Source organism: Epinephelus lanceolatus, chromosome 21 (assembly GCF_041903045.1).
Source record: "Epinephelus lanceolatus isolate andai-2023 chromosome 21, ASM4190304v1, whole genome shotgun sequence".
NCBI lineage: Eukaryota > Metazoa > Chordata > Actinopteri > Perciformes > Serranidae > Epinephelus > Epinephelus lanceolatus.
This window is the reverse complement of record NC_135754.1, coordinates 16,740,092-16,768,074: the sequence shown is the minus strand read 5'-3', so window position 1 is coordinate 16,768,074 and position 27,983 is coordinate 16,740,092. Positions and strand designations below refer to the sequence as shown.

General features: G+C 43.3%; 2 protein-coding genes across 4 annotated transcripts in view; both read right to left on the bottom strand.

Moving 5' to 3' along the window:
• Positions 1–716: 716 nt before the first annotated feature.
• Positions 717–15,081, bottom strand: LOC117247643 (protein kinase C and casein kinase II substrate protein 3-like). 3 transcript variants are annotated; one of them, XM_033612234.2, is made up of 11 exons: positions 11,775–11,952; positions 11,433–11,639; positions 10,182–10,258; positions 9,897–10,053; positions 9,415–9,650; positions 6,888–7,043; positions 6,304–6,479; positions 6,098–6,218; positions 3,953–4,020; positions 3,746–3,825; positions 717–1,334 (listed from the first exon to the last, which is right to left on the bottom strand). In XM_033612234.2, exons 3-11 carry the CDS (start codon positions 10,236–10,238, stop codon positions 1,222–1,224), a joined length of 1,164 nt encoding a protein of 387 aa, XP_033468125.1. In that variant the 5' UTR covers positions 10,239–10,258; positions 11,433–11,639; positions 11,775–11,952; the 3' UTR covers positions 717–1,221. The 3 variants fall into 3 exon arrangements, with proteins under 3 accessions (XP_033468125.1, XP_078019498.1, XP_033468126.1); XM_078163372.1 differs by lacking the exons at positions 11,433–11,639; positions 11,775–11,952 and adding an exon at positions 15,044–15,081; XM_033612235.2 differs by lacking the exon at positions 11,433–11,639.
• Positions 15,082–19,631: 4,550 nt separating this feature from the next.
• Positions 19,632–27,983, bottom strand: part of LOC117247254 (SH3 and multiple ankyrin repeat domains protein 1-like) — a 57,051-nt gene continuing 48,699 nt past the window's right edge. Inside the window, exons 24-27 of the mRNA XM_078163700.1 lie at positions 26,402–26,525; positions 23,068–26,311; positions 22,077–22,973; positions 19,632–21,789 (exon numbers count right to left, since the gene is read on the bottom strand). Of these exons, the coding sequence (XP_078019826.1) occupies positions 21,738–21,789; positions 22,077–22,973; positions 23,068–26,311; positions 26,402–26,525 (4,317 nt within the window). The 3' untranslated portion in view covers positions 19,632–21,737. The remainder of the gene's footprint in view (positions 21,790–22,076; positions 22,974–23,067; positions 26,312–26,401; positions 26,526–27,983) is intronic.

Below are 27,983 nucleotides of genomic sequence, written 5' to 3'. Positions count from 1 at the left end.
TACAGCCATGATAGCTGCTCTGTGAGGCTGTACTTAGGCACAGCAGTGCTTTGAGCTAAATGCTAATGTCAGAACACTAGCATGCACCCAGTGCCAATAGAGCAGTACAGGGAGGGCGTTTATTTGTAGGCCAACCAAAAAGTTAGCACCCTGGTTCCCTTGACAAAAAGTCAATGGGAGTTTTTGTCACCTGATTTTGGATTATTGCAAAAAAATAAGCTCTTTGGTAAATATATATTCATGATATGGATATATTTTTATCATATAAAATTGAATTGAATTCAATTGAACTAAATAATTTTTGAAACAAAAATGCAAACCCATTGACTTCAAGGCGAAGGAACCAAGAGTGCTAACATGAGAACTCACTTCAGCCTTGTAGGACTTATTCCAGCACTACTCTACGCCAACGAGCTGATGTATAGCTGCAATCTTTGCCATGTTCACCTTCTTAGTTTAGCGTGTTAGCATGCTAACATGTGTTAACTTACTTTGACCTGTTGATGGCACTAGATGAAAAGTCAGGGAATCCCTGTAGTCATTAGGGTCTATCCCCTTCACACCATGAATGACTGTTCAGAATTTAGTAGCAATCCATTTGATGTTTGTTGAGATATTTCAGTCTGCACCAAAGTGATGGACCAACTGGCTGATCAACATTGCCATTCACAGACACACACAGCTAGCATGGTGACAAAAATTCTCAACGACATGGATTAGAGGCAGGACAATTACACTTTTATTTTGAAAATCCATTCCCTCAGTCAAAGGTATTTCTATATGCCTCTACATAATACTTATTAAGTAAACATTAACTGTGTGTGCTCCTGTTACTGTAAACCTGTGCCTGGGTAATCCTCATGTATCATTATCTTCATTACAGTGACCTAATGACTCAGGCAGTAAATAAATATCCTCTCTTGTTCTCTTTTGTCTTAATGTGCACACATGCATGCAGACACACATACACACTCACACATACAGCTTCTGCACAAACAGCACATGTAGTCTTTGTTAAGTTAATTCATATTGTGGAAGTACTCAAACCAGAGTAGTTTAGGATATTAAGGCCTTAAATCTGACATTTAAAAAATGGCTGGGAACAGATTATATCTGACATGAATCAGTGTGACAAGACATAATATAATAATAATAATATTTTTTTAGAGGTTTTGAAATCTTTGTGAGAAATAAGTTTAGGACATATTAGACAAGGTGACGTCATTCTGCAACTTCAGCATAATTTGCTGGATAGAAGCCCTCCTTCCCTCCACTCAGGACGCCTCGACACCAGCCCTGGTCGTCCTCCTCCTCCACCTTCAGGAACACTTCACCTGGGATCACAGAAAATAAACTGCTTGGCAACATATTTATAAAAATGTTTTAATCATTTCATAATTTCATCTAAAGTATAATACAAATATAAAGCTACAAGGTACAATATTCTATTTTTTTATTTTATTTTAATCACATAAGTAAGGCATCATAGCATATGTTAGTTTGGAAAATATCATTTTAGGATGAGCTTGCCTCGATTGACTTTGATGGCTGTTGTTTGATAAGCTCACCTTATCCTGAAGCAGGTTGTCTGGCCACAAAAATTAAAGAAGCGTTGCAAATGGTACATTCATATTTTGGTACTATCTGTTAAGATTTCAATGCGTTATCAAGCTGAATACAAGAGATAAATACACTTTCAAAACATCTCTTCAAGCTTATTTTGAGTGTAGCAATTAGTCTCTACAGGATGTTGATGACAGTATAACCACAATGGTTAAGTTTAGAGCTGTTTAATTGTACTATCTGTGCTTCACTGTATGAATAAATCCCTTATACGTTCAGTGCAACCGTTTGTAAGGGCACATTTCAAGTCACTATATTGTAATGTGAAATGTGTGATAGCACTGATTGTGCTATCTCCACCATTTGGTTTAGGTATGTGATGCTGATAAAAGTCTACTAGATGTCACTGTGCCTTTTCAGTTTGCCAAAAAAATAACTCACTCCAGACATGAGGGCTCTGTATGGTGGGATTTTCAAAGGTAGGTATATTTTTTCAACATGTTCTAGTTTCAGAAGTCTTACTGAACAGATTTATGTAACGTAAGACAAAAAATAAAAGTTTAATAAGGGACAAATAATTCTTTAAAAACATGCTCAAGCAAATGGTTGTTTTGTCCTTATATGGTGAAGGTAGTGAAGCAAAGCTAATGTCATTCAAATTGACTAATCGCTATAGAGTAAAAACACTTCTGATCCTTCATTACTGTTAAATTATTCATTTAATGTTTTCCAATACATATATATATATATATGTGTGTATATACATATATATATATATATATATATATATATATATATATGTATATACTGAAATAATTCAGTACGATGTTTTTTTCCTGTCTAAAGTCAGGCTCAACTTAACAGTTAAATTGTCCTTCTATGGTAAAGGCAGGGACGCTAAGATAACAAATTTAAAATTCTTATGAAATAAAAAAGGATGAGTATTCACTGTTGTTAATGTCATATATTTAATGCTTTACCATTATGTGCTTAATTTTTTTTTAAATACATCAGTATGGTTTTTTTTACTATGTCTGACATGTTTCAAAGTATTGTAATGGTAAATATCTAGAATACATATACTTAATATTCCATGATCAATGATCCATGATATGTTGGTACTAGCATTATAACAGTACATGGTTTTTAATTTTGATTTTTTTTTTTCTGTTTTACAAATAACATTGAATGGCATCTCAACCATCTGGTAGAGGCTTATACATATATAAAAAACTATGGGGTCTGTTCAAGTAGCTTAAAGAAAAAAATGTTATTATTGCCTCAAGAAAATAAAAAATGCAAACAAAAGATTTTCCATTGCTTTTTTTTCTTGGTGTGGACATTTAAAGGGATTAAACTATTTTCTATTTTCACATCTGGACAAAACTACACTATCATTTGTGTGTGTTCCAATACCCTCACTACCACACTAATTAGTATGCCAGCAAAAGACTTAGTATGTCCCATTACACAGTCGCTATGTCCAATGCAGTCTGCCAAAAATACCAGGAAGTCCTGCTGCATCTGGTCATATTTGGAAGTATGCAAGCCAGCGAGCTTTTCTGGCTTTTCTGACCTAAAATGCTCTGCACAGGCGTAAGATACGTCACATCTACTGAGCCACAGACGGATGATGACAGCTTGTTGACAACTGTTAGAAGCTGCAATGATGGAAGACAGCACATTCAAAATACTAATGACCAGTTGAATAGTAATAACAGGAATATTCATTGTGTAAGTGAACAAAATAATCATAAAGATTACTGACAATAAAATGATATGAAATGTAAATGTAAATGTCTGTTGTCATGAATATAAAGTATAGGAATCTAAAATGTATGCAGTTATATCAAGTATACGAAGTTAAAACTACATACATTGCAAATTAACAGCAGCGGACCTGTCTGAGTTGACCTCCTTCTCTGTATATATATATATGAAATATTATATTTGAACTTCAATACCCAGAAATCATGTAATGTAACATCACACTTATGTTTACCAGCCTGTCTGGCATCATTTTAGAGGGATGCAAGGCATTTCTTGTCTCGCCCACTCCTTTATTCTGATACAATGGTTTAATTTTTGCATAAAACATTTTGCATATTGTAGCTTTAAAACAGTGAAAATAACAAACTGTCTTTTACTTCTGAGTGTCGTCACATCACACTTTATGCGTCACCTGCTTTAAAGGACAGCTCGTCACCCTCCTCTCCCACGTAGTCGTACAAAGCTCGCACCTTCACACCTCCAATCATCACACTAACAGGAGGAGACACGGATGTTTGAGCAGTCAGAAAAACACAAATATGTCTAAAAATAAAATAGTTTAATATTTCTGTGAAAAAAAAGTTATCGTACATTGCGAGCACCACACTGAGTAACTTACGGTCGGCTCTCTTTTCTTTTCTGGTCTCTCTTCTTTCTATTTAGCTTTTTTACTGGTGGGACCCATTCCTGATGGGAGAGACAAACATTTAGGTTCAACACTTGCATCAAGTAAAAGAGCTGCAGAGTTTATTTTCATGGTAAAGATCTTGTGTGTGTGTTTTATACAATGTGTGAGGCTGTGATTTTATTTAACTGAGGTAAAAACAAGAAAAACTCAATAAGTACAAGTTAACAGGTTCGCACAGAACAACAATAATACTCAAGTGGAAACAGACAAGTTTATTCCTTTAACTAATCTAACGAATCAAAGCTTTACTGGTCCATCTACATCCCAGCCCTCACCTATGGTCATGAGCTCTGGGTAGTGACCGAAAGAATGAGATCGTGGATACAAGCAACCAAAATGAGTTTCCTCTGAAGGGTGGCTAGGCTCAGCCTTACAGATAGGATCAGGAGCTTGGAGTAGAGCTGGTCAGTTGGGGTGGTTCGGGCACCTGATCAAGATGCCTCCTCCTCCCATTAGAGGTGTTCCAGGCATGTCCAACTGGTAGGAGGCCCTGGGGCAGACCCAGAACACGCTGGAGGGATTACATATCTGATCTGGCCTGGAAATGCCTCGGGGTCCCCCAGGAGGAGCTGGAAAGCATTACTGGGAAGAGGGGCATCTGGAATACTTTGCTCAGTCTGCTGCCCCCTCGACTCGGCTTCGGATAAGTGGTTGAAAATGGATGAATGGATGGATAATCATCATGAAGTAAATGTTGATTGCCCAATGTAATGGCTGTAGAATAATGACACCATCCATGTTAAGATTGGTTCCCTATAAGCCTTGCTTTCACTATGCAGTTTTGTCTGCCACTGGGTACAATCCCCCAGGAAAATGATGGCTTGATTCATGGTCCAAAGGATGTGTGTAAAGATAGACAAACATGTCCTCTCACTGTACAAAAATGAAGCCAAAATATCCCAGATACTGTGATGCCCTAGTGATGTCATTTGGAGCCAAGTCTGCACAATAGCGATCAGAAAGTGGAGCTGCTGTATCACGTTTCTGCCCATACACATCCAATTTTGAGCAGCAGGGGTGTAAATATAGATAGTGCAGGCACTGGGGCCCATGAGGTGAGGGGGCCCATAGAAAGAGTGGGCCCTCCAACAATATAAAGGGCAGAAAATGGAGGCCTTATGAGTAATTCAGATTGTCAAAGAACTCTCTAGTGCAATTTGTTAGGCTATATATGCCTTTTTGTTATTTTGTTTTTGTAAAATAGTCAGTAGCGATCTATAACAAAATTTGCTATTCTACATAAACTGTAAATGAGCCATAAAAAATATTCAATTAAATGATTAATATTAAATTCTTTTTTTGTCATATACATATATGTGATGATGATTTCTGGTAATATGCATGTTGGTGCTATCCAGTTTCAAGTCTCCATTTCATGTGACATGATGATAAGATCATATGGTAACTAGTTTAACTAGTTTAGGTGCATAAATAGCAACTAGCATGCACTAGGGCCTGTCATTATGACATGAACTGGGGCCCGTTGTAACTTCCTTATGCCACTGGTGAGCAGCACCATTAATCGAGAGCACATGAGCACATCATGATGTCACACCCTCATTTTATAGCATCAAATAAATGAATAAAACCAAACTTATCAGAAAAATGAACACTTCATAAAAATGAACATACATCAGCGTGATGAGAACCTAAAGTGATGTGTATGTTGAGTTTTTAGTTTGGTTCATGTCCCATCTGCTAACATGGAGGGGATGGGGCTTATGACCCATACTGCAGCCAGCCACGAGGCGACAATCGGGATGTTTTGGCTTCACTTTTGGGGAGCTGTCATGTCCTCCATCTTTATATACAGTAATTGGCAACAACTGAAGCGCAACCAAAACATGAAGGGGAAAACCCTGTTGTTTTCCGTAGTAGCTGTCCCCAGTTGCCAAACAGTATTGTAAGCCATTCTGTTGAGTTCTTCGTGAAATGCTCTGAGTGAATTTAAGTAACTGAGGAAACTGTGGTAGATCTGTCTTTGCAACAGCGACACCAACAATAAAACCCCTTGGAAACACTAGGGGTGAAAAGTTGCCTGTTTCCATATTGATTTTGTGCAGCTTCATAACATACCTGAATCTTTGGCCAGTCGGTGGGCATGCCAGGGCCGTGGTTGTTCTTCCACCATTTGAGATCATCTTGCTCATTGATGGCCATCAGAGTGTCGTGGAGCTCACTGTACACCGCCTTCACACTGGCACAAGGACACAGTAAATACACAGAAACACTTGTGTGGCATCAACCTCTAACAGGCATCCAATCATCCGATGGCTGCTCACCTCTCATTGTTGGTGACGTCAAGATGTCTGTGGATGGAGAGGAAGGCCTGCTTCAGAAAGCTGATCCTCTTCCTCTCCTCCTCCTGCGACTGCTCAAAAATGGCTTCCATCTCCTCCATGTAGCGAGGGGTGTAGGATGACACATCCTCCAGCAGCTGCTCGTAGCGGTCTCTTATCTACAGAAAAAAACAGTCTTGTGATGAGAAGTTACGGAATGCTTTTTCTGGACAAACTTCTGCTGTTTCTTTAATGGCGGAAGATCTAAAATGTATAAATCATCTGGTGCTCTTTACCGTTCCCATGCTAGGCTCCATAAACACTGAGCAGTGTAACAATAACACATCTCCATACAAGGGAAATGCTTGGAACAGATATTTAAGGCTGGGGCTTCGTGTTTAGAGTTGTATAGTGCATCACCGCATCCAGCAGGCCAACAAAACTCTCAAGGAATGCATCATGTTTAACTGTGTGGTGTGGCGTGAATCAGGAATTGTGCATTTAAATGTGCTGTGAATGGAGCCCTAATTCAACATGCGCGACATACTTGGAGTGAAGCAGTGCAGTGTGTTAACATCCCCCCTCACCTTTTCTTTCTCCTCTGTGACCTTTTCTCTGGCCTCTGTAATTTTCTGCTTTTTCTCCGGACTCATCTCAGTGTTTTCGTTTGCTTGTTTCTCCTTGTCGAGGGCTGATTGTTCTCTCTGACAGCACTTGTGATATGCAACTCGGGCCTTCTCCAGCTGTTGAGTAAACATTCGCACACATGCATATTATTTAGTCAAAAGAAAGTTTGACATTTTGGAAAATTTGCTTATTAGCTTTCTAGTCAAGAGTTAAACATGAAGCTGAGGCACGAAGATGGTTAGCTTAGCTTGGCACAAAGACTGGAAACAGGGGAAAATAGCTGGCCTGTAAAAAGAAATCCACCTATCAGCATCTCTAGAGCTCCCTTTCTAACATGCCATTTCTCATTTGTTGGATTGTATAAAAACATGGTGAGTTCAGGGAGTACAAAAGATGTAACACCTCCCCATAACACTGTAACCTGTTGTTGATGCACTGACTTCATTTTGCGGAGCATTCTATTTTATACGTACGTTTCCACAGTCTCAACTCAAAGTTTACTTTTTGGTTGATTTAGTTTTTTTTAATTGATTGCTAACATGCAATATTTTGTGGTTAGTTTTTGCCTCTCACATATTAGCTTCTTTATCTTTTTGATTCATTTTCACTCAAGTTACATCCAGTGATTTAAAGGTCCAGTGCGTAGTATTTAGTGGCATCTAGTGGTGAGTTTCAGAACTTAACTTCTACCGTCTGCCACATGTGAACTGCAGTGGCCAATGCAAAAACATGAAAACACAAAAACACGAAAAAGTGAATGACCCTATCTAGAGCCAGCATTTGGTTGATCTGTTCTAAGCAACTGAAGAACGACATGGCGGACTATGTGGAAAATGACCAGCTCCATATGTAAATATGATGCGTTCCATTTGTACTTGGAAGTCAGGATTTTTGAGTTCCCAGTCGTAAATTTCAACTGGAATGCTCCATTAAGTCGGATTTCCTACTTGGAAAGTTGGAGGAACTTCACCAACCCCAACCTCGAAATCCAATATGGCTGCTCCACACATCAACAATAGTGAACACTGCAGTATTACACTGTTTATTAGCACTTCTGTCTCTACACACAGTCCTATCCCAACTTCTATATGTGGACATGTTGATACAGTGTTTGTATGTGCAAAATACAGCGTAACGCCTTGCTCTTAACTGGTATCGCCAACAATTGTTAACCTGGCTTGAACTGGAATTGCTAACAACATCTTGGTCTTCCAACTTGTTGTACTGAAACTGGCATAATTCCTTGCATGACCTCCAACTTCTGAGGTAAATGTAACACAGCGATAAACAGCTCATTCTAAGGTAACAAAAACACACCAATTCTTATTTTTAGGTGATTATACACTGATTAAAAGATAGTTACAAATACCGTAAACCATTTCTGCCAATATATCCCCCTAAATCCTACACACGGGACATTCAAATAATTATAGAAAAACAAATGCACAACTTCAAGGGGTAGTTTGACATTTTGGGACATACATTCAATGCAGTGGGGTTATGTGGTGGACCATTTTCTGTAACTTCTTAAACTTAAAAAATAGTTTGACACCTAAACCCCATAAAACATGCCTGGGTCCAGACCTTTGAATCCGCCCACTCCACCGCGTTGACTAATTCGTCACTGTGACATGAAACAGCAGGTTCTCGGTTGACAATCCATCTATTCAATCAGTGCTACGGGCGAGACTAACACCAATGTCAAGCCAGGTCAAGCATTGCCAAACAGTGTCCTGGAACCAATAAGGGGTATTAACAACAATAGCGACTGGGTAAAAAGACAGATGTTGCTATCCGAGATGTTCTGATGATCTAAATGTCATCAATGTGGTTAGAGAAAATCGAATCCCCTACATAAATCAGTTAGAGTGGAGGCAATGTCTGACTGAGGATGTAAACAGTGTGCAAGAAGTTGACCATTCTGTCTAATGGCATGCAACTGTGAAACTATGATGTGTCAGTTTTGCACTTTGGCTTTTGTACGGATTAAAGAAATGAAATGCGTGTTAGTTAGTGAGCTTCAGAGGAGCTGGTAGGCTAGCTGTTTCCCCCTGTCTACAGTCTTGATGTTAAGTGTGGCTAACTGTCTCCTGGCTGTAGTTTCGTATTTACCAACATCAATCTTCTCACTTAACTCTCAACAAGAATGTGAGTAAGTGTATTTTCCAAAAAGCTGAACTATTCCTTTAAACCATACTGAAAAACGTGTTGCTGTGCATGACAGTTCATTCTTGACCTTTGAAATAGATGTTTGACTAAAAACATTGCAGAAAAAATATTATCAGCACTTCAAAGTCCTCTTACTAGCTGTTTTTCTGAGCTTTCGACCCGCATCTTGTGGGCTTCATCAGCAGATGGAGTTGCCAACTGATTGAGTTCACAAACTGTATTTGCTAATGAAGACCATGAGATGCAGTAAAGATTTTTGTTTACTCATGACCACCATTAAAAGCATGTGCAGAGACACACACACAAACACACACACACCTTCATCAGTTTTTTGGACCAGGGCTTTTGCGCACGAGTAAAGCTTGTGCCGTTGTCATGGCTCTCCCTGAACCCGCAGAAGAGTTTCTTTGGAAAGGTCTCCTTCTGCCAGGTCCTCACCCGGTCCCCTTCCTCCGCCATGAGCGACTGGGAGATGGAGGAGTGGAGGGCGGACAATCGCTCGGTGGAGGTGAAGAAACATTGCCAAGCCCTCATGAGGGAGCCATAAAGTGGCCCTGGGGAAGGTGAAAAAAGACAGTGTGAGTAATGAAACAACACAGAGCACAGAGGTGAGTCATGGAACCAATAGAGGAATAATGACCCTATTTGTTAAGTTTCAAACATGCACACATGCAGCCATTTAATGAGAATCAAGAGGTAATTTTAACTTGTTGACAGCTGAGGTGATCAAAAAGGCCTGGGAATGCTTGTTGTCTGTTTTTAGGCTCCCCATCGTACAGCATGCAGCTTCTCATACTTACGAGAATCCACTATGGACTTCCACTTGCTGCTCCACTGGCTGAGCTGCTGGGCGTACATCTTCTCCACCTTTGCTCTCTCCATGAAGCAGGCCACAATGTCATTGCAGGCCTGGTAGGACTGTTCAGTTCGGTGCACTGTACGCACATAATTCCCCGGCTGGGAGGAGGAAAGATGGTGATGACAGAACTCATGTTGCACATTCACAAACACACACTGCTTTTGGATTAATTAGCTCTTCCTAGGGTTGTAGTTTTCTTAGATTTGATCATTAATATAATCCTCACCATCCAGAAGCTCTGCCTCTTGGGATCCTCGGGTGGCTCTTTGGGAAGGCTTGCCATTTTTAGGAACGTGTCTGTCTCTGAAAGCGAGAGATAGCCCTTTGTGTCATACGAGAGAGTTGCTCAACTGGTTAAGATGCATAACGAGCAAGGAAACAGAGCTGTTATTGGCAGACAGGTGACACTGATTGCCATGTAACAGGTTGGACCTCTACATACAGTAGTGTAACGTGCAGATACAACAGGCCGACTTCCTCATAAACAGAGCTGCCCCCCCTGCATGGCAGGCATGTCTGATAGGAAATAACTGGCAGTTGAAGCCTTGCAGTGTGTGTGTGTGTGTGTGTGTGGCTGAGCTTATTGCCATAACAACTTGTACGATTCTGATGAGGTGTTATTTACACTGTACAGTGCTTGGATACATCCAAGCCCCCTGCGTGAGTACGGGGAGTGTCGTTGCAGTGGCAGACTGGAATTCACAGGGGTGGGATCTGCCAGTAGGAATAGAACAGCTGCTCCAGCATTCTTCCTGTTGCCTTCCCAAAATAAACAGCGGGGAAAGGTCATCTTTCCCCTTTGCTCTGACTAATACAAGGCCTATTAGAACCAACTGTCTCCCACTCTGACTCCTCCTTGTATTCGATTCAGAGACTATAACCGCAAGTGCTAGATTTCTGCTTTGGCAAACAAACCGGAACGCAGGACTTAAAAGGAAAAAACTGTCAAGATAGCTGACATTTTTTGCACCAGCATGTGAGGCAAAGCACAAGTGTCGCATGTTGAACAAAAGAAGGGAGATGCATGCACAAACACGCAAAGGACGCTGTCACATTCGGGCCTATTTCTGTCTGGGTTGGCACATTGCTGGCTGAGTAATATGAAAGTGACTAACCACACCTCATCACAAGACTGAGCATGACGGAGAGTCAGGCTCATCGAGGACTTTCTTTCCCTCAGCTCGCTGGCGTTAATGTGTTTATTATTATGTTATTTCATCATTCTTTTTCTCAGTTGCTATGAGCTTCAGCAAGTGGAAACATGGCAGAGAGTCCCTGAAGGCTCAACTGTTAGATTTCACTTTTTAATGTTGCCTGATTCTGTTCTCGTCCATGCAGAGGTTTGAAGCTCATCCTCTCCTTTTTTTTTTATCACACAGAAACATATCAAAGTATTTTAATGCTATAAAAAAGTCCATCCACAAGCCAGAAAGAAGTAAAAAGTGGCAACAGAGCAGTCATGCCTGGGAGCACTTACATTTCTCTCTGAATCACCAGTGATTACTCAAGTGACCACTTGTTACTGTAGTTCAAGGGCTGCTGAGGATTTTCTCTCCATTTCTCTGTCCGTCTCCCCCTCTCTCAGTGTGCCTCTCCTCCTCTAACACATGCTTCTCTCCCTCTCTCCTCTCTCACTGACCCAATTTTCCCTTGGCACTTAAAGTTACACACACACGTTGTTGATCTGAAAGTGGGCGTGAGACACCAAGACAATTCAAGCAAAAAAAATAAAAAATTTAAACAAATTAGAGCATTTGCATGGTGATCACTCTGCTGCTTATTGGCTTCGGGGCAAGCAAAGAGGGAGGAAGAAACTTACCTTTCTCGCTCTCCTCCCACGTCAGCTGTGATACTCTAGTTCACAGTCATGAACTCTTTCTCCTCTGTTCCCTACTTTAACCCCATTCTCTACTTCTCTAACTCACTGGCTCCACTCCCTAACAGAGCTTACCAGCTCTTTGACTATCACCCTCTCACTTTCTCTCCACTCTATTAGAATAAAAAAAAAAAAAACAGCTGGAAGAATCCCCCTCCTTCTCTCTCTCCGTGCCCGTCCCTCCCTCTGTCTCTCTCAATATGGTGCTAATGAGATGCTGAACCTTCATTCTGACCATTCGACAGTCACAGAAACGTGTCAGTGTGGCACAGAGTCATGTGAGCTTATTAGTGAGAATATGTGACAGCAGGGTGGGGGGTGTCCCATGAACTGGCACTTTAGCCCCTGTGCTCCTTTGTGACCTGCCATTCTCTCTCTGGTCAGGCCTAGAAGGACAACATGTCAAAGGGAGACCAGCGTGCAGCGTGTTCAACCACACGCTGTTTACCTTCTGTGGGATTTTACTCTCCTGGATCTTTGCCAGAAGTTAAAGGAGGACACCAGAGTCACATGCCACTTCCTTCTGTCTCTGTCTGGTCTAGATTTTGTCGTCTTTTTGTGATAAATGATGTATATAATTAGACTTTTAGGTAACACTTTGAATTGAGCTTATTAAACTTTAGTTAAAGGTACACTATGCTAGCCTGGACAGACCATCCTGATGATGTGAGCTCAACATTCTGTTTCACTCTCTGTATCAGTGTAGCTCCACTGCCACCCCAAACACTTTCCAGAAATTACAATCCAATCGGGCAAATCAGGGATCTGCATTTTAGTTGACAACATAAGCAGCCAACAAGGGACTGCATTTTAGATGATGACGTAAAATGCAGGCCGTCAGTAATGGTGGCTCCCCTAGCAGCAAGCGCTAACTCTAACATTAGTAAACACAGCAATAAGTGAAGTCTAGTCAGGACCACTTTAGTCAAAGAAAACTTTTCCATTTGCAGTATTATATTTGGCAGTATGGCTCTGTTCTGGGGCCTCTCTGTCTTCCTAGGCCTACGCAGAAAGCCTCTTCCATGCACCTACATGGAAAGCCTAAGGTGAAAAGTCCACCTCTCTGCCCTTCCACGTGCAAACAAGGAGAGCCTGAGGTAGAGAAAGCAAACCTCCCTGCCCTTCCATGCGCCTACATGGAAAGCCTAGGGAGAACAGAGCATCATCAATGACAAACAGAAATGTCATTAATAAGTCAGACGCAGCATGAAAAGGAGGAGCTGGGTTGGAAGCAGCTTGCAGAGGAAGCAGCAACAGTAAGCAGGCCAGAGTAATTTAAATAGGGCGCCCTGAATGAGATTTGCCAATTGGTTGCATAGAAAGGAATCATGTGATCTAACAGCTGACTCCCTTCTATCAGTTGACAGAACATGTTTGTCGGTCTCCCGACAAATTTGTGTATCTGGTAAAGGACTCTGGTGATTGTGGACGGGGACAGCAGCACTTTTTAGCCACGTGAAAATTTGACCACCTAAAAAAAAGTTTAAATGTACGCTATATGTACGCTATATTTAGAATATTTTCACAGCTTAACCTTGCCATCAGACAGCTCTCTACAACAGGAAACAGACACCGCAATGCTATGCTCTCGTTAAAGCCACCAGACTCCATTGTTAGAAACAGTAATTTTACTCCTAAGAACACAATGAGTCTTTGGCCTTCCGTTGCCCCCAACTGGGTAGTTAGTTTGTGTTATTGTGTAACTTTCGGAACCAACCTAACCGTGCCAGTTCTTGTATGCCTGTCCAAACTGGGCGCGTAAGATTGACAACAAACAGTTCTCAGTGGAGGTATAAAGGACGCTGAGCAACTTCCTCCCCGCTGCTCACCCTGAGCCTGGACCAGACCCAGCTGGTACCTGCGCAGTGCTGCTGCACAAAAGGAGAGAGGGGGCGAGACTCAGCAGAGGAGCTGTGGACTGTGGTTATTCTGCGCAGCATGCATGGGAATTAAATAGAATAGAATATATTTAAATACATTTCCTGCTTTTACCCTAATGGTGTGAATAGGTCGCTAAATTTGTCGCTACACTGTTCCCCGGTTCAAATCCAGAGTTCATTATTGTTTTGCCACTGATTGGCTGAAGGAGTTTGTCTGTCAAGGCGAGTACTCTTGCCCACTCTAAGTGTTTGGGGCGGCAGCGGGGCCAAAATGATACAGAGAGAAAAACACGATGTTGAGCTTACGTCATGAGGATGGTCTCATCAGGCTCTAAATTTCTTCAAATTGGCCACAAATGTCCACTTGGACTCAAAGATGAAATTGTTAGATTTTAGTTGTCAAAGGTCAAAGGTCAAGCTCACTGTGACCTCAAGAAACATGTTTTTGGCCATCACTCAAGAACCTATATGCTAACTATGACAACATTTCACACAAATGTTTAACAGGATAAAATGACTAAGTGATGACATTTTATACCCAAAAGGTCAAAGGTCACCTTCACTGTGACATCATAATATTCTACATAAAACACTTTTCTGGCAGCAACATCTATATTTAAAACACTGTCAATATGAGTTTGAACAGACTGTAACTGCAATTTGACTGGTTCGTTATTTTCTGTGCTGGAGACATTTATGTGTGTTTACCTCCACCAGGCTTTATAATAGTAGCGACCAGATGCCAGTCCATAGGCAGGAGGCATTCAAGAGAACCCCAGATGTGGGGTTGGCTTTTACTTTCACTGGCGAGCAAACAGGAACCAACAATCCTGCATAGCATACTGTTAATAGTCATTTTACTGTTAACAATTAAAGCATGTTTACCGATTGTTAGTAGAACATTACCATTATTCTGGCAACAATTAAATCGTAGGCAACTGGACTTTGATTTAGACAAAATCAAAGTCCAGTTGCCTACGATTTAATTGTTGCCAGAATGGAACTGACCTGGATAAATGAGAATATCCACAGACGAACATTATCATTACAATTCAGTATTGAACACACTTCAACATTTTATATTACAAGTTAAGTATTTGTTAATTGTTTGGGTTAAACATTTTTGGGTGGCCATTACAGAGTTGGAGTGTTAATAGATGCACTACATAGTATTTATTAACCATTTTACAAGTTATTATAATCATCAGTTGCAACTTTGCAATAGCCATCCAATCCTTATTTATTAAAGGTTAATATAATATACTTAATATGGTATATACAATGTTATGTATGTATACTATTTATTATTGGTTATTATAAAGTATTACTGACCTTTGAAGCAGTAACCAATTCTTAACAGCTTATCCAGAGCCAATGTATCTTAAGACCATGTTCACCACCCACCACACACACACAGAGGTGTAGCACTAACTCCTGGGCTCTATGCAAAAGCAGTCCCTGTGGGCCCCCCACCCTTTCTCTCTTCATCCATGTCTCCTCACACCCCTTTTGATATTTTTTTCTTTATAAAGTCAGTTTGCTTTCTCTACTTTTCCTTTCTTTTTTCTTTTCTTTTTTTGGAACCCTGATTTCCCTTCTTGGGGAAAGAAATGGCAGTGTACGTTGGCACTCCAGCAGCATAGGCAGTCACTCACTCAGCTTTAGCAATGTTTAGAGACTAATCCTAGTGCAGAGGTCGACGAAACTACACTGCTTAAAATTAAATTAATCGTCACAGTATAACACCAAGTCAGTTAAACTTCAGGCATATCATTCTGTCCATTTAGGAAGCACAAGTGATTGTGAATCAGTTTCACCTGCTTTGGTGCAAATGAAAGTGACAAGAGGAACAAGACAACCCCCAAAAAGGGAATGGTTTTTCATGTGGTGGCAACAGACAGTTGCTCTCTCCTTCTCCTTCCTGACTGATTCTTCTCTAGGTTTGTGTTCTGCTAGTGTCCTTGTCACAACTTGTAGCATGAGGTGGTACCTGCAGCCCAGTCAGGTAGTCCAGCTCCTCCAGGATGGCCGTGCAGTTGCAGGAAGGTTTGCTGTGTCTTCCAGCGCAGTCTCAAGAGCATGGAGGAGATATCAGGAGACTGGCTGTTACATGAGGAGAGCTGGACGGGGCCGTAAAAGGGCATCGACCCAGCAGCAGGGCCGGTATCTGCTTCTTTGGGCGAGGAGGAACAGGAGGAGCACTGACAGAGCTCTGCACAATGACCTCCAGCAGGCTACTGGTGTGCATGTTTCTGACCAAACTGTCAGAAACAGATTCCATGAAGGTGGCAAGAGGGCCCAACGTCCTCTGGTGGGACCTGTGCTCACAACCCAGCACTGTGCAGCTTAATTGGCAATCACCAGAGAACACCAGAACTGGCAGGTCCACCATTGGCGCCTCATGGCGGATGCTACTGTAAGGTGCTTATAACATCATCCAGTATGAACAGTTTGGCAGTGGGTCAGTGATGGTCTGGGGAAGGCATGTCCTTGGAGGGTGGCACAGACCTCCATGTCATAGCCAATTGTACCCTGACTGCTGTTAGGCACCAGGATGAAATCCTCAGAGCGATTGTTTTTATGCTGGTGCAGTGGGCCCTGGGTTCCTCCTGGTGCAAGACAATGCCCAGCCTCATGTAACCAGAGCGTGTAGGCAGTTCCTGGATTATAAAGGCATTGATGCCATTGACTGGCCCTCTTGTTCTCTTGACCGTAATCCAATTGAGCACCTACAGGACGTTATATATTGGTGCATCCGACGCTGCTAAGTACCACCACAGACTGTCCAAGAGCTCACTGATACCCTGATCCAGGTCTGGGAGGAGATCCCCCAGGACAACACCTGCCGACTCATCAGGAGCATGGCCACACTTGTTGGGAGTGCATACAGGCACGCGAGGGCCATACACACTACTGAGTCACATTATGAGTTGCTGTGATAAAATTCACACAAGTTGGATCAGCCTTAGACTCACAAGTCAGTCTTTAGACACTTTGCTTAACTAAAGACTGATGACTTTCTCCCTGATTTTGTGTTTAGATGGGCGGATACAATTTCAGAGTTTAAAAAAACTCCCTACGTTGCAGAACCAATAGTAAATCTGCAGGGCGGTCCTTCGGTGGCTCGCTGAACTCTTGTGCTTGTAAACTTAGTCCCACTAGAAACACGTGTAGTGGTACAAAATGGCTCAGCCGTGCTCGCAGAAAACGCCGTCAAAGTTCAGTGGATGTTTGTCGCGTTTGCGGTGACACATTCTCGCCAACTAAAAGAAACAAACATAATCTTTTACAAGGCCATGACTCATCCGTCTGGCCGGACTATAGAGGGAATCGCCTTGTTGTTTACAAATACTTCCGGGTAGAAAACCAGCAGAGCTTTTAGCTATATATATAGCCTATGTATCACATTTTTCACATCACTGTATCACCGTTTGGACTAATCCGATGTTTGTAAAGTCTATAAACACAATGATTGAACAAACATTACTATTTCTGTGTGCACATTTAGCTGGGCTAACCATTAGCTGTTAGCCCTGTTAGCCGTTAGCAGTGTCTGTAATAGGTAATAACTCATTAAACGATCCGTTAAAAAAATATCTTTTCCAGCGGATATCTTAGTTACAACATGATTGAGCTAGCAAAGCAGTTTTGTGTTGCTATGTGTGGTATTTATTCAGTTTTGGGAAATCACGATGTCTAGAAAGCATCAGTGGCTGCAGCTGACAGGAACAGCTAACAGCAGCAGCAAAGGTAACAGGACGTCATCTCTTAAAAGCCTCCTGTTGTCGGATACGACATGAAACTACTCCAGTTAGCTCAATAATGTTGTAACTAAGACATCCGCTGGAAAAAATATTTTCTTTACGGATGAGCACACGTTTGATAAAACGGAGTTAAATCTCTCGGCATCCATTTTCAAGCTCTCTGTGTGTTTGTTTCCTTGCGGACGAGAAAAGGAGGAGCGCACATTCCGAGAAGGCGTGTCCTTTTCAAAAATGCAAGAGGCGTTGCTTTGTTGCCGGCCGTTTTCGGCGGTGTGTTAAACACACTTTAGAAAGGAGTGTCCCCAAACTATCAGAAGGCGGAGATCTCTGATTGTCTGGTGGCGAGACTAGATCAGCCTGTGATCTCAAAGTTTTACTTCGATTTCCGGTGTGATTTTAAGGGGTGAGAGGGGCGTCAGAGTGCTTCCAAAATTTTTTATATAAAGTTCAGTCTCTTAACTAATACATTCATCCAATTTTAATATAGCTATGGCACTAATGACTTAGAAATTAAAATTAAATAAATAATTTAATTATTTATTTTTATTTATATTTTCAATTTTTTATTTCAGGCTTTTCGAGCCGCCCCAGGGGATGGCAGGTGACACTAAAGGGTCAGTTCACCTGTTTTACAAAATGTATGTTCTCACACACTAGTGGTAGTCATGTCTTTAGAGATTTCTGCCTCGAGCCAGTACAACAGAAGTCAGTGGAATCTTGTCTGTGGTGCTCACAGCATCAGAAAATGGCATTTTATAATTTTAAGAGTAGCATCAATGACTGAATCAATGCCTTTGTTTACTCTCCAAACAGTGGCGCCGCCAAAGGGTGGTCACGGCCACCCTGATACAATCACTGCCCCCTCCCCTCGGGAATATAATTGATAACAATTGGAGGCCTCTGTGTGGTGTTATTAAAGCTTGACAAGCTTGTTCCCAGTAAATGTTTTAATGCTAATAATCAATGTTGTCCTTCAAATTACAGCTGTATATTTGTCTTTTTAAGAGAAGGGACTGCCAGCCCTTTTAAAAGACGATGAAACGTCACGCATGAATAAATACACAATGCATTAAAACAGGATTGTTGTGGAACTAAAAATGTAAACTGTACTGGTATTAATCTATGGACATCAAATAATTAGCAATATTAACTGAGAAATAAGAAACTAGTATATCTGTATGTGACTCCTGAACTCTCTTATTAACATAGTTTTCAATTAACCTATATACTTTAACAGCATGAAAGAATTCATGAAACTCAGTTGTGGCTTTTGGGTTTGGTGTGCCACCCCAAGATTTTTGGTGGTCCCATCTGGCTGCCTTTCTGGGGGCACCACTGTCCACAGACCACACTGTGAACTGCCTCCATTAAAAATGCAGACGGGTGACAAATTAGAGGAAAACCAGATTAAATCGAATGCATGGAATAAATGGAAAAAACATAATAAAGGCAGATGTCTGGTGATTTCAACCCAGCTAAACACCTATGGGACATTTCAGACTGACATGTTAGACCACCACCATGATCAAAACCCCAAATAAAGCAACATCATTTGGATGAATGGTGTACATCCCTCCTATGTTTTTCTCTGTGGATGTTTGGAGAAGAAGAATGGCAGCTTGTGGGTTCATCCCCACAGAGAAAAACAAGCCCTGACATTTGTAATTTTGCTAACTATGAGCAGACTCCAGTTAGAGGAACATAAAAAGGGGGCAACCTGCACAACTGGCACAAACTTCAAAAAAAACAACAGCGTTACATTTACAATTCTCTACCTCAAACCTTACTCTGGCCACCATGCTAGCTTAACAACCTCACATTTGTCTCCTTCCAAGTTGTTTTTCATTGTTTTTCGTGCCTTACGGGCGTCTTTCGGCTTGCTGCATGAATGCAGCCACTGCTTGCTTTGAATTAAACCATCTCATCTTCTCCCTCCCCGTGAGCTCTACTCTTTTGTCCTATTAGCTCACCGAGCCTGATGGGAATATAATCCTGGACCTGAAAACAATGTTGTGTTCAACCACCGCAGGGCTGAGACGAGCCGCTGCCAAATGACTCAATTCAAACACAGCACTTTAAATTGGATCATTATGTGAATCTGTCAGAAGTGGGAATGCAAGGAGAAATGAGAATCACGACAGCGCCGTAGTTTATTTTAGCATTTATTTCAACACCTTAGTTGTACCTCTATCATTTTGTTATCAGTATATACTTTATTTTATTTAAAGCAAAACTTTATATATATATATATTTTATATATTTATATATATATACCTTTTATCTCTGCATACTTACGCTCATACTGTATGTAGTCATATTCATTATGCATTTCACTAGACCTAAAATACTCTTTTAAATCATAGTATGTAATGCTTTCTACACTACTGCTCAGTTCTTTCACTTCTCAGAATAGTCCATCATGAGACAGCATTGAGGCAACTCAGCATCAGAATACAGAGTCATAACTAAACTCACACAGAGAGAATACGCGTTAACTAATGTGTGTGTGTCAGCGTCACTGGGGTCACAACAGGGCGAGCAGTATAGAAAGCATTTACAGGAAAAATCCGAAAAATAAACAAAACAAAGCTTCAAAGAAATTTTGTCCACACTAATTGGAAGACAGAGATTCTTAAAAATGTTTACAGACTTAATATAATTATCTTTATTATACTATATTTTTATGTTATCATTGTCATCATCATCATTACATATAGATCTATAAATAATGTGTTGTTGCCTTACAGCTGAAGTCACTGCAGGGAAAAATGGCTAAACTGGCATGTTTAAAAAAATCCAGAGCGTTCATGTTCACCTCTATGCAACATATACAGTATTTACTTTATCACTCTGAAACAAAAAAAACTTTCTGAAAAGTGGGTCAGAGTATTTCTTTTTGGGGGGAAATGTGTGGAACGGGGAAACACTGGGATTGTCAACTAGTGAGAAAGAAACAATGTTTTCTGACCGTTATAAATATGTTTTGGAAAAGGCATTAGAAAGAGGAAGGTGTTGGTCGGGGGAAAAGCATTTGGCCACTAAACGCAGGCTGACGAACACTCGCGCACAAAATCAGACACACAGACTCACAGAGGCTGAAGGTTGAGGAAGTCAGGCAGACAGAGAAGCAGTAAAAAGCCCTTTTTTATCACTGCACCTGCTGTGTGTGAGAGAGAGCGGTCAACATTATGGCATCAGAGAGGACAGATCCATCCCTTGACCTGTGCTATGGCCACAAACACCAGTAACGTCTACGGAAAGAAGATTTGCAGTTTGATATAACGTGCAAACCCCTTGCAATTCACCTCATATATTTAATCTCCTTTCTATAGAGTAATTAGGAAAATAATAAAAGGTAATTTCACAACAATATCGTCTCAATACACGTACGTCCTCAGTATGCACAATTTCAATTCAATAGCTAAATACCCTGACCAGTTTGAAATGAATGATTGCGATCAGCACTTCGTACAAAACAAATGGTTCTACTAATAGTGAATCCCGTTAAACATGTAAGATATATTTAGTGCTCGCAAAGTACATACATACAAAGCTTATTGGGGCATCTTTTGAGGGGAATATGGCAAATATATAAAAAGAATACTATTGTTTTCTATCGTTTTCTTCTATCATCATTTACAAACAAAACCCTTTCTCTCATATATTCAGACTTTGGCTCCTGGACTCACAGCCACTGGATACTCTGATCTGCTTAAAGCTACAAAACTGATGTTAGGATGTGACGCGTCCCCCTCAGAGATTCTGGCTCAGCCACAGTCGGGTCACATTTTTATCGGGGTTTACCCTTTAAGCAGCAACTTTTCTTTGAACTCAGACTCAAGTTTTCTCAAGCAGCAGATGGTGTGAGAATCCATCTGTCAGTGTGTGTGTGAGAATATGAGTGTGTGTGTGTGTGTATGTGTTTGTCTTTTACAGCACAAAACGGTGTGTTAATTAAACGCCTGTCCATCAAAAGTTGAAAGTATATTTTCAGATGAAGAGCGTCATTTTCATATGATATTCTTATCTTCCCTATAACCTGTTCTTGACCAAGTCATTTCATAAAATTTCAACAGTATTCTCTACATGTGTAGCAAATTTGCAAGAAAACACTCCCCCCCAGCACAACCAGCCCTTAGTCTTAGTTCAACACAACCTGTTGATGTCCACTGTTCTTCTTTTGCACATCCTTCTGTTATTGTCCATCTTTGTCAATTTGTTTCTCTCCCTTTCTTTCATCTTTGAATCACCCCTTCACCCTCTCAGTCTGTGTCTCGGGGAGAAGTAGTGACATGCAAAGGAGAGGAGAGCCGCCTGGGGAGAGAAGGAGGGCAAATCAAAGAATAAGAATGGGCGGAAATGAAATAAAGACGGAGCAAACTAAATAAGGTTGATAAAACAGGTTAATAAAGAGAGAGGGATGGAGGGAGGATGAGATAACTTATCAAATTATGTGCATCTAATGGAAAAGGGGGATGGCCCAGCTAACTTGTATAGAAGGAATGAGACACTTTGACTTTCCTTCACCATCCGGTGCTTTCCTTTTTCACCTTTGACCCCGTTGCCTCTACGTGTTCCAGAGTCAATTAGTCCTCCCTCACCTGTCAGTGAGTTTCTTCAGCGCCCGCTCGATGTTCATTCGATGTCCCACACGTGTCACTCCCAGGTCCAAGAAGTCATCCTTAGTGAGCGAAGGCAGATGTGATCCATCTATCTCATTGTCTATAAAACGCTCTCTGTGTTCAGCCAGGTTCAGGTAAGCCAGCCAGTCGGCCACGTCGTACTTGGTCCAGTAGGGCAGGGGCTTGACGGCAAAGGGTTTGGCTGGCGGAGGAGGGGTGAGATGGGGATAGTTGAGGCAGGATGGGCTGGGGGGCAAGTGCATGGGGGATGAGGCTCCAGAGAGAAAATGGGTGGGGGAGAGAGAGCGGGAGACGAGGAGGGGGTTTGCACTTTGCACACCAGATGGGGAGAACAGTGGAGGAGTTGAGGACTTGTAGGTATCTCCGAGAGGGAGGCCGGGCGAAGGAGGAGTGAGGGGCCCGGGGAACTCGAAGGGGTTGCTGTAGACAGGCGTACTGGGAAGGATGGGGAGAGAGGAAGGCCTGGGAGGGGCTGGGTTCTGCTGTTCAGTGTTATAGATAAGAGGGCTGGGAGCCCGCCGCCGTGAGACTGACGACCGCATCTCCTTAGTGGGACTGCACTGAAAATCAAAAGTCTGCCTGCGCAACTTAGACCGATGCTTCGGTGATGTTGGGTATGGGCAGTAGGTCGGGGAATGGGGAGGGTGTGAATGGACTGGGGAGGAAGGCATCTGTGGAGACGGGGAGCGGGTCCAGTTGCGCTGAATTGGGACTTGAGAGGAAGGGGAGACGGAAGGGGTGGCCGACAGATTTGGGGTCAGGATCTGACGATGCTGTGGAGAGGAGGTGGGTAACGGTGAGGTGGAGCGGCCAGAGGGAGGGCTGTGGAACGCATCAGTGAAATCCGCCGAATATCTGAGAGAAACACAAATCACAACTTTAGTTAAAATAAGGAGATATGAAAACTCTCATCTTAACATCAAAGGCTGGTTGATGAAAACAAACAAACCTGTGCATGGTGGGTGACTTTGGAGTGTGGCTCCAGTCATCCATGCTCTTCATGCTACTCATCTGTTGCAGCTTGGAGCTCAGCTCATTGATGATGCTCGCCTTTACACCCGAGAGAGGTGAGTGAAGTCTGCGGCCCTCCAAAACGATGCTACCTCTCTGCACTCCGTCTCCACCTTGTTCATGCTCCCCGACCTCAACCCAGGTCATCGACTGAGGGTCAATGGGCCTCTCTAAGCAGGCAGCCAGAGCACTGCTAAAGCCATCCTCCATTTTGGACCGACTCTGCTTGCGTTTCCTTTCGTCTGCAAGTGCTCCATCGAACCTGACGTCTTCTGGGTTGTTTTGTCTCTGCAACTGCAAAGGAGCAGGGTTGGTGCTGTTCTGCCTACGTAGTGCTACAGACGAACCCCTCCCTCCTCCTCCCTCCTTGTAATGAGTCATCTTTGGAAACACAGGGTTTGCCAGTTTGGCACTGTGCACTTCAAATGTTTGCCCACCTGAGTAGGTTGTGCTGGGATCCTGATGCTCACCTCCCCTCTCTCCTTCCCCTCCTCGCACGTCTCCTACCATCCCTCCCCTCTCTCCTCTCAGCCCACTTAATCCCAGCATTTCTAAATGGTGGTCGCTACTGCTGTGACTGTCCAGTTCCTCAATCCCAGAATCCACCACGGCATCTTGCCAGTCTCCGCTCTTGGGTAAAATAGTAGGGTGATGAGAGTGGTCAGCAGCTTTGCCCCCTGTGCTGAGGCCAGCCCGAGGTCCGGCCATGGTTATGCTGTAGTCAGAGGATGCCGGTGAGGTTGTGGTGGTGGCAGCAGCGGCAGAGGCTGTCATGGTAGTGGTAGCGTAGGTCATGGTGGCTGTGAGGGCGGCTGTGCCTCTGTCCTGGGCCGGTGTGTGACCACCTAGTGAGGGGTCATTAGAGCTGTTGTAATAGGGGTGAGAATGAGACATGGGCTGGGGTCTGTGTAGTGATGTGGGAGGCAAAGCTGCAGCAGAGGTGGTGGTAGCGGTGGTGGTGGAGGGAGGGGGAAATATCTGTGAGGACGGATAAGATGGAGAGAGGGCTGACTGCGTAAGGTTGGCCACCTCGCTGTCATAGGAGGTGAGGCTGGAAGCAGCAGAGTCACCACCCTGCGGAGATGCCTGGGTAGCATTTGAGGACTTGCTGGATGGAAGAGGGGGTGGAGGAGGTGGTGCAACAGCAGCACCCCGATGTTGATGCTGCCCAGGATACTCCTGGACTCTCTCTTTCTTACCATTAGCAAACTGTATAGGAGGCGGCAAGGGATCTGCAAAAACAAACTCGTCATCTGCATCTATTGAGGGAGCTGGTGGAGGGAGAACCATCAGTCCAAGACCTCCACCTCCACCCGCATCTGCTCTTGCGTCTCCTATAGTTTCATGTGTCTGTGTAGGGGCTGTGGGGACAGTATACTGAGGGATGTAGCTGGTGTTGGGAGCGCTATCCATCTGCAGGAAGGAAGGTCTACGGGGTGCAGGCTGAACTGGCGGTGGAGGAGGCTGCAAGGGTGGAGCAGGTCTGCTGTCATACACCTCCTTTTCTCTTTCTCTCTCCCTGGGGCTCTGTGGGTAATATTGGGTTGAATACTGACTGGTTCTGTCCTCTGAGAAGCGAACTCTAAGACCTTCCCTGGGTCCTCCCTCCTTTTCCCTCTCTATCCTCTCCCCACCTCCTCCCAGACGTAATATCCTTGGTGACTGTGGCCGGCTCATGGATGCAGGTGAGGTGGTGGCGGTGGGGGAGGTTAGGTGGACAGACACTGGGGAAGTGTAGGTCGATTGTGTTGGGGTTGCAAAAAGGGAAGGAGTTGGAGTCTGAACAGGGGTGGGGAACGCTCCTACTGTGGACAGCTGCCGACCAAAGTGTCTCTCCTCTCTGCGTGTCCTGCGGTCATCCTTTAGGGCTCTCTCTCTTGCAGCTAGGGCCAGGCCAAGTGGGGACGAGGGGTCCAGGACTTTCCCTGTAAGTGGGTGGATGAAGGTAGTGCCCTGGGTGCCGTACACCGAGGGAGCTGATTTGGGCTGACCATCCTGACCGAGTACAGGGGAAGAATACTCGGGCAGGCCGAAGGCTGGGGGCATGCTGCTGGAATAGTTGACATAGCTGTCTCCAGAAAACATGCCCTCATCTATAGACTTGGAGGGCCGTAGACGAGGGGTGGGCGCATCCATTTGTGAGCCTTGTAAAGGCTGAATTCTTGTCCCTAGTGCTCCTCCTCCCTCCTCTGCTCCTCCTCCTGCCTCACCTTGGATGTCCTCCTCAGATGAGAGGAAGAAAGAAGCGCTCTTCCTTCTCATATCTCGGAAACGTTCCCTTTCCCTGCGCGCCCCTCCTCCTCCTCCGCCTCCTCCGAAGGCAGTACCATATGTCGAAGTATAATCCAGGTTATCCAGGTTTTGCTGTGAGGAAACAGATGGGGCAACAGTTGATGAAGAGAAGGAAGTGGACGTAGGTGGCTGAGGTGGCAAGGGGGTGAGTGGTGAGGGTAGACTGGTGTTGGGGCTGTCTGAGGTTGTATCTGCTGAGGTTTGGTCTTCTGCATCCTGGGCGGGCTCAGCTTCCATACTGCTACCCTGGCTGCTTCGGCCGCTGCTGCTGGTGGAGGGCGCTTTGACGATGATCGTGGGGATGGGGATGGAGCTCTTCTCTTTGGCTGCCACACCTTTTCCTCTGTGCTGTCTCAGCCCATCCTCCACTTTGGACTGCTTCATCAGAGCTCCTCGACCACCCCTCCTGGCCGCCCCCCTGCCAACACCTACACTCTGCTCCCTGTTGGCCATGTGCGGGTGATGCTGTGGCGCTTGTTGGGCCTTAGGCTTAGCACTTGTCGGTGGTGTAGCACTGCTGTAGCCTCTCCTTAACCCTCCCATCTTGCCACCACCTCTCCTGGGTGCCTCTGGCTCTCTGACACACAGTCCTTCAGATTGCCTGCGGAGGGTGGGCACCATTACCTGCTGGTTCATCCCACCTGGCCCTCCTCTGTCCCACCCTGCTTGAGTCGCATGCCCTGGCTGGGAGTAGGACTGGTAGTGGGCTTGAGATACAGGAGGTATGGGCATAGCAGGCCCTCTCCCAGGATGAGGGCCTGCTGATAAAGGTGGTTCCGGGGCAGATGTATTAGGGGGTGGGGGGATTTCCTCTGGTCCCGGCACTGACAGGCTGCGCGCCAACTTCATAGCAGGCGGGTGAAGATACTGCCTCTCCTCCTCTGTTACACCTGAGAACAAGGACACAGGCGCTTAACAAACAGACACTTTAAAAGCAACTATTGTGCAGGCAGGAATCTTTCCATGACAATTGCCGTTACCGATAGATTTTTGACGCATCATGACTGCATGCTGAGCGTGGCCTGGTTGAAAATGAGCTTGGTTGTAGCCAAAACCTGGTCCGGGCTGCACCAAACTCACAGACGACTGCTGCTCATAGGGTTGCTTCAGGTGTCAAAACACACAGAATTTGAAAGGAAGTGGTGAGTGAAGAGAGGAGAGGAAACATTTACTCAGACACAATCAAATGACACTGATGCCGTCTGTTAAGCTGATACTGATTTGATATACAGTATAATGCAATACAGTAGAACCAGTCAGTCCGAGTATTAGTGTATCAGGCAACAGAGCACGGATGAATGGACACAACCTGACTCACACTTAAACAAATGTTTTAGTGTGGGTGGTCCATTGTCAATCATTTTCTGTAAAGTGCAGTGAGGGTAGGAGAAAACACACACAGGTAAAAAAAAAAAAAAAAAGCTTAAGACCAAGCTGCTTTAAAGATAGGAAACATTTGCTAGCATTAGTCACTTCCATGACTAAATATCTGCTACATCTTAAGGCAGCAGAGAAGCTCTGTTGTATATTTGAATCTGGTATGTCAGGCTGGGAGAGAGGTATATAACTGTTGACGCTGTTTTCATGCACTGCTAGCATGTTTTCCTACAAAAAGTAATGCACCAAAATTCTTACATATCCCACGTGAGGATGAGCCAGTAATTTGTGTATAATATTATATTATTATTATAATATTTTGGAAGGCCGCAATCACGTGACTAATGCGTTGACCTAGTAAAGAAAAAACAGGGAAGTTGTCTTGTCTATACTGTATGTCACAAAACATGAGACTTTCCCCAGCAGACTAGCGTTCAGAACTGTTTGAACTTTGAGTGAGCTTCCAGTCATTTTAAGGTACAATGTCACCATGTTTCTTCTCCTAAACCAAACCACAGTAATTTTAGGTTCAGTACATAACTTTATCTTAAGTACGTTAACTTCATTCGTAGGGCGCTAATCCATAGGATATCGTACGAACCTTTGTACTGTATGAGAACACGTTGTATGAGAACTCTTTTGTAATATTTTGTTTGACATGGTTTTCCCACATAATATTGAAAAAAAAAAAAAACTCCCTCACTGAAAAATTCTAGATCTGGTCCTGCCCACCACCCCTGCTCGTGCTACGTTGACTGGTAAAAGAGCAGTGCACATCAAGATGGTTAGAGTTACCATTAAAGGAAACACTGAAGCGATTCAGCCGTACATGATTGAGCCTCAATCAGACTCACATGAAGAGTCTGTTGTGCACCAAAATGGGCGACTAGCAGACGTATCAGAATATTAAGTATAGTTAGCATCCGTATTTGTTTATGTTGTTTGTTAGCTTGTTAGCTTGTAGGCCAACTTGCAGTGGCTGACACAGCATTAACAGCTATGCATGGTGGGGTTCTTGATAGTGGAAGGAGGCTAAAAGGTTCGGTTTACATCCAAAAACTGCACACTCAACATGTTTGCTATCAAAACTTCCACTAATGCTAATTTTAATCTCTGTACTGACATGTCCGCTCAGGTTTCAGGTTTCTTTGACGGTTGTGTCAAAGTCTGTTCCCACGTTGAGAT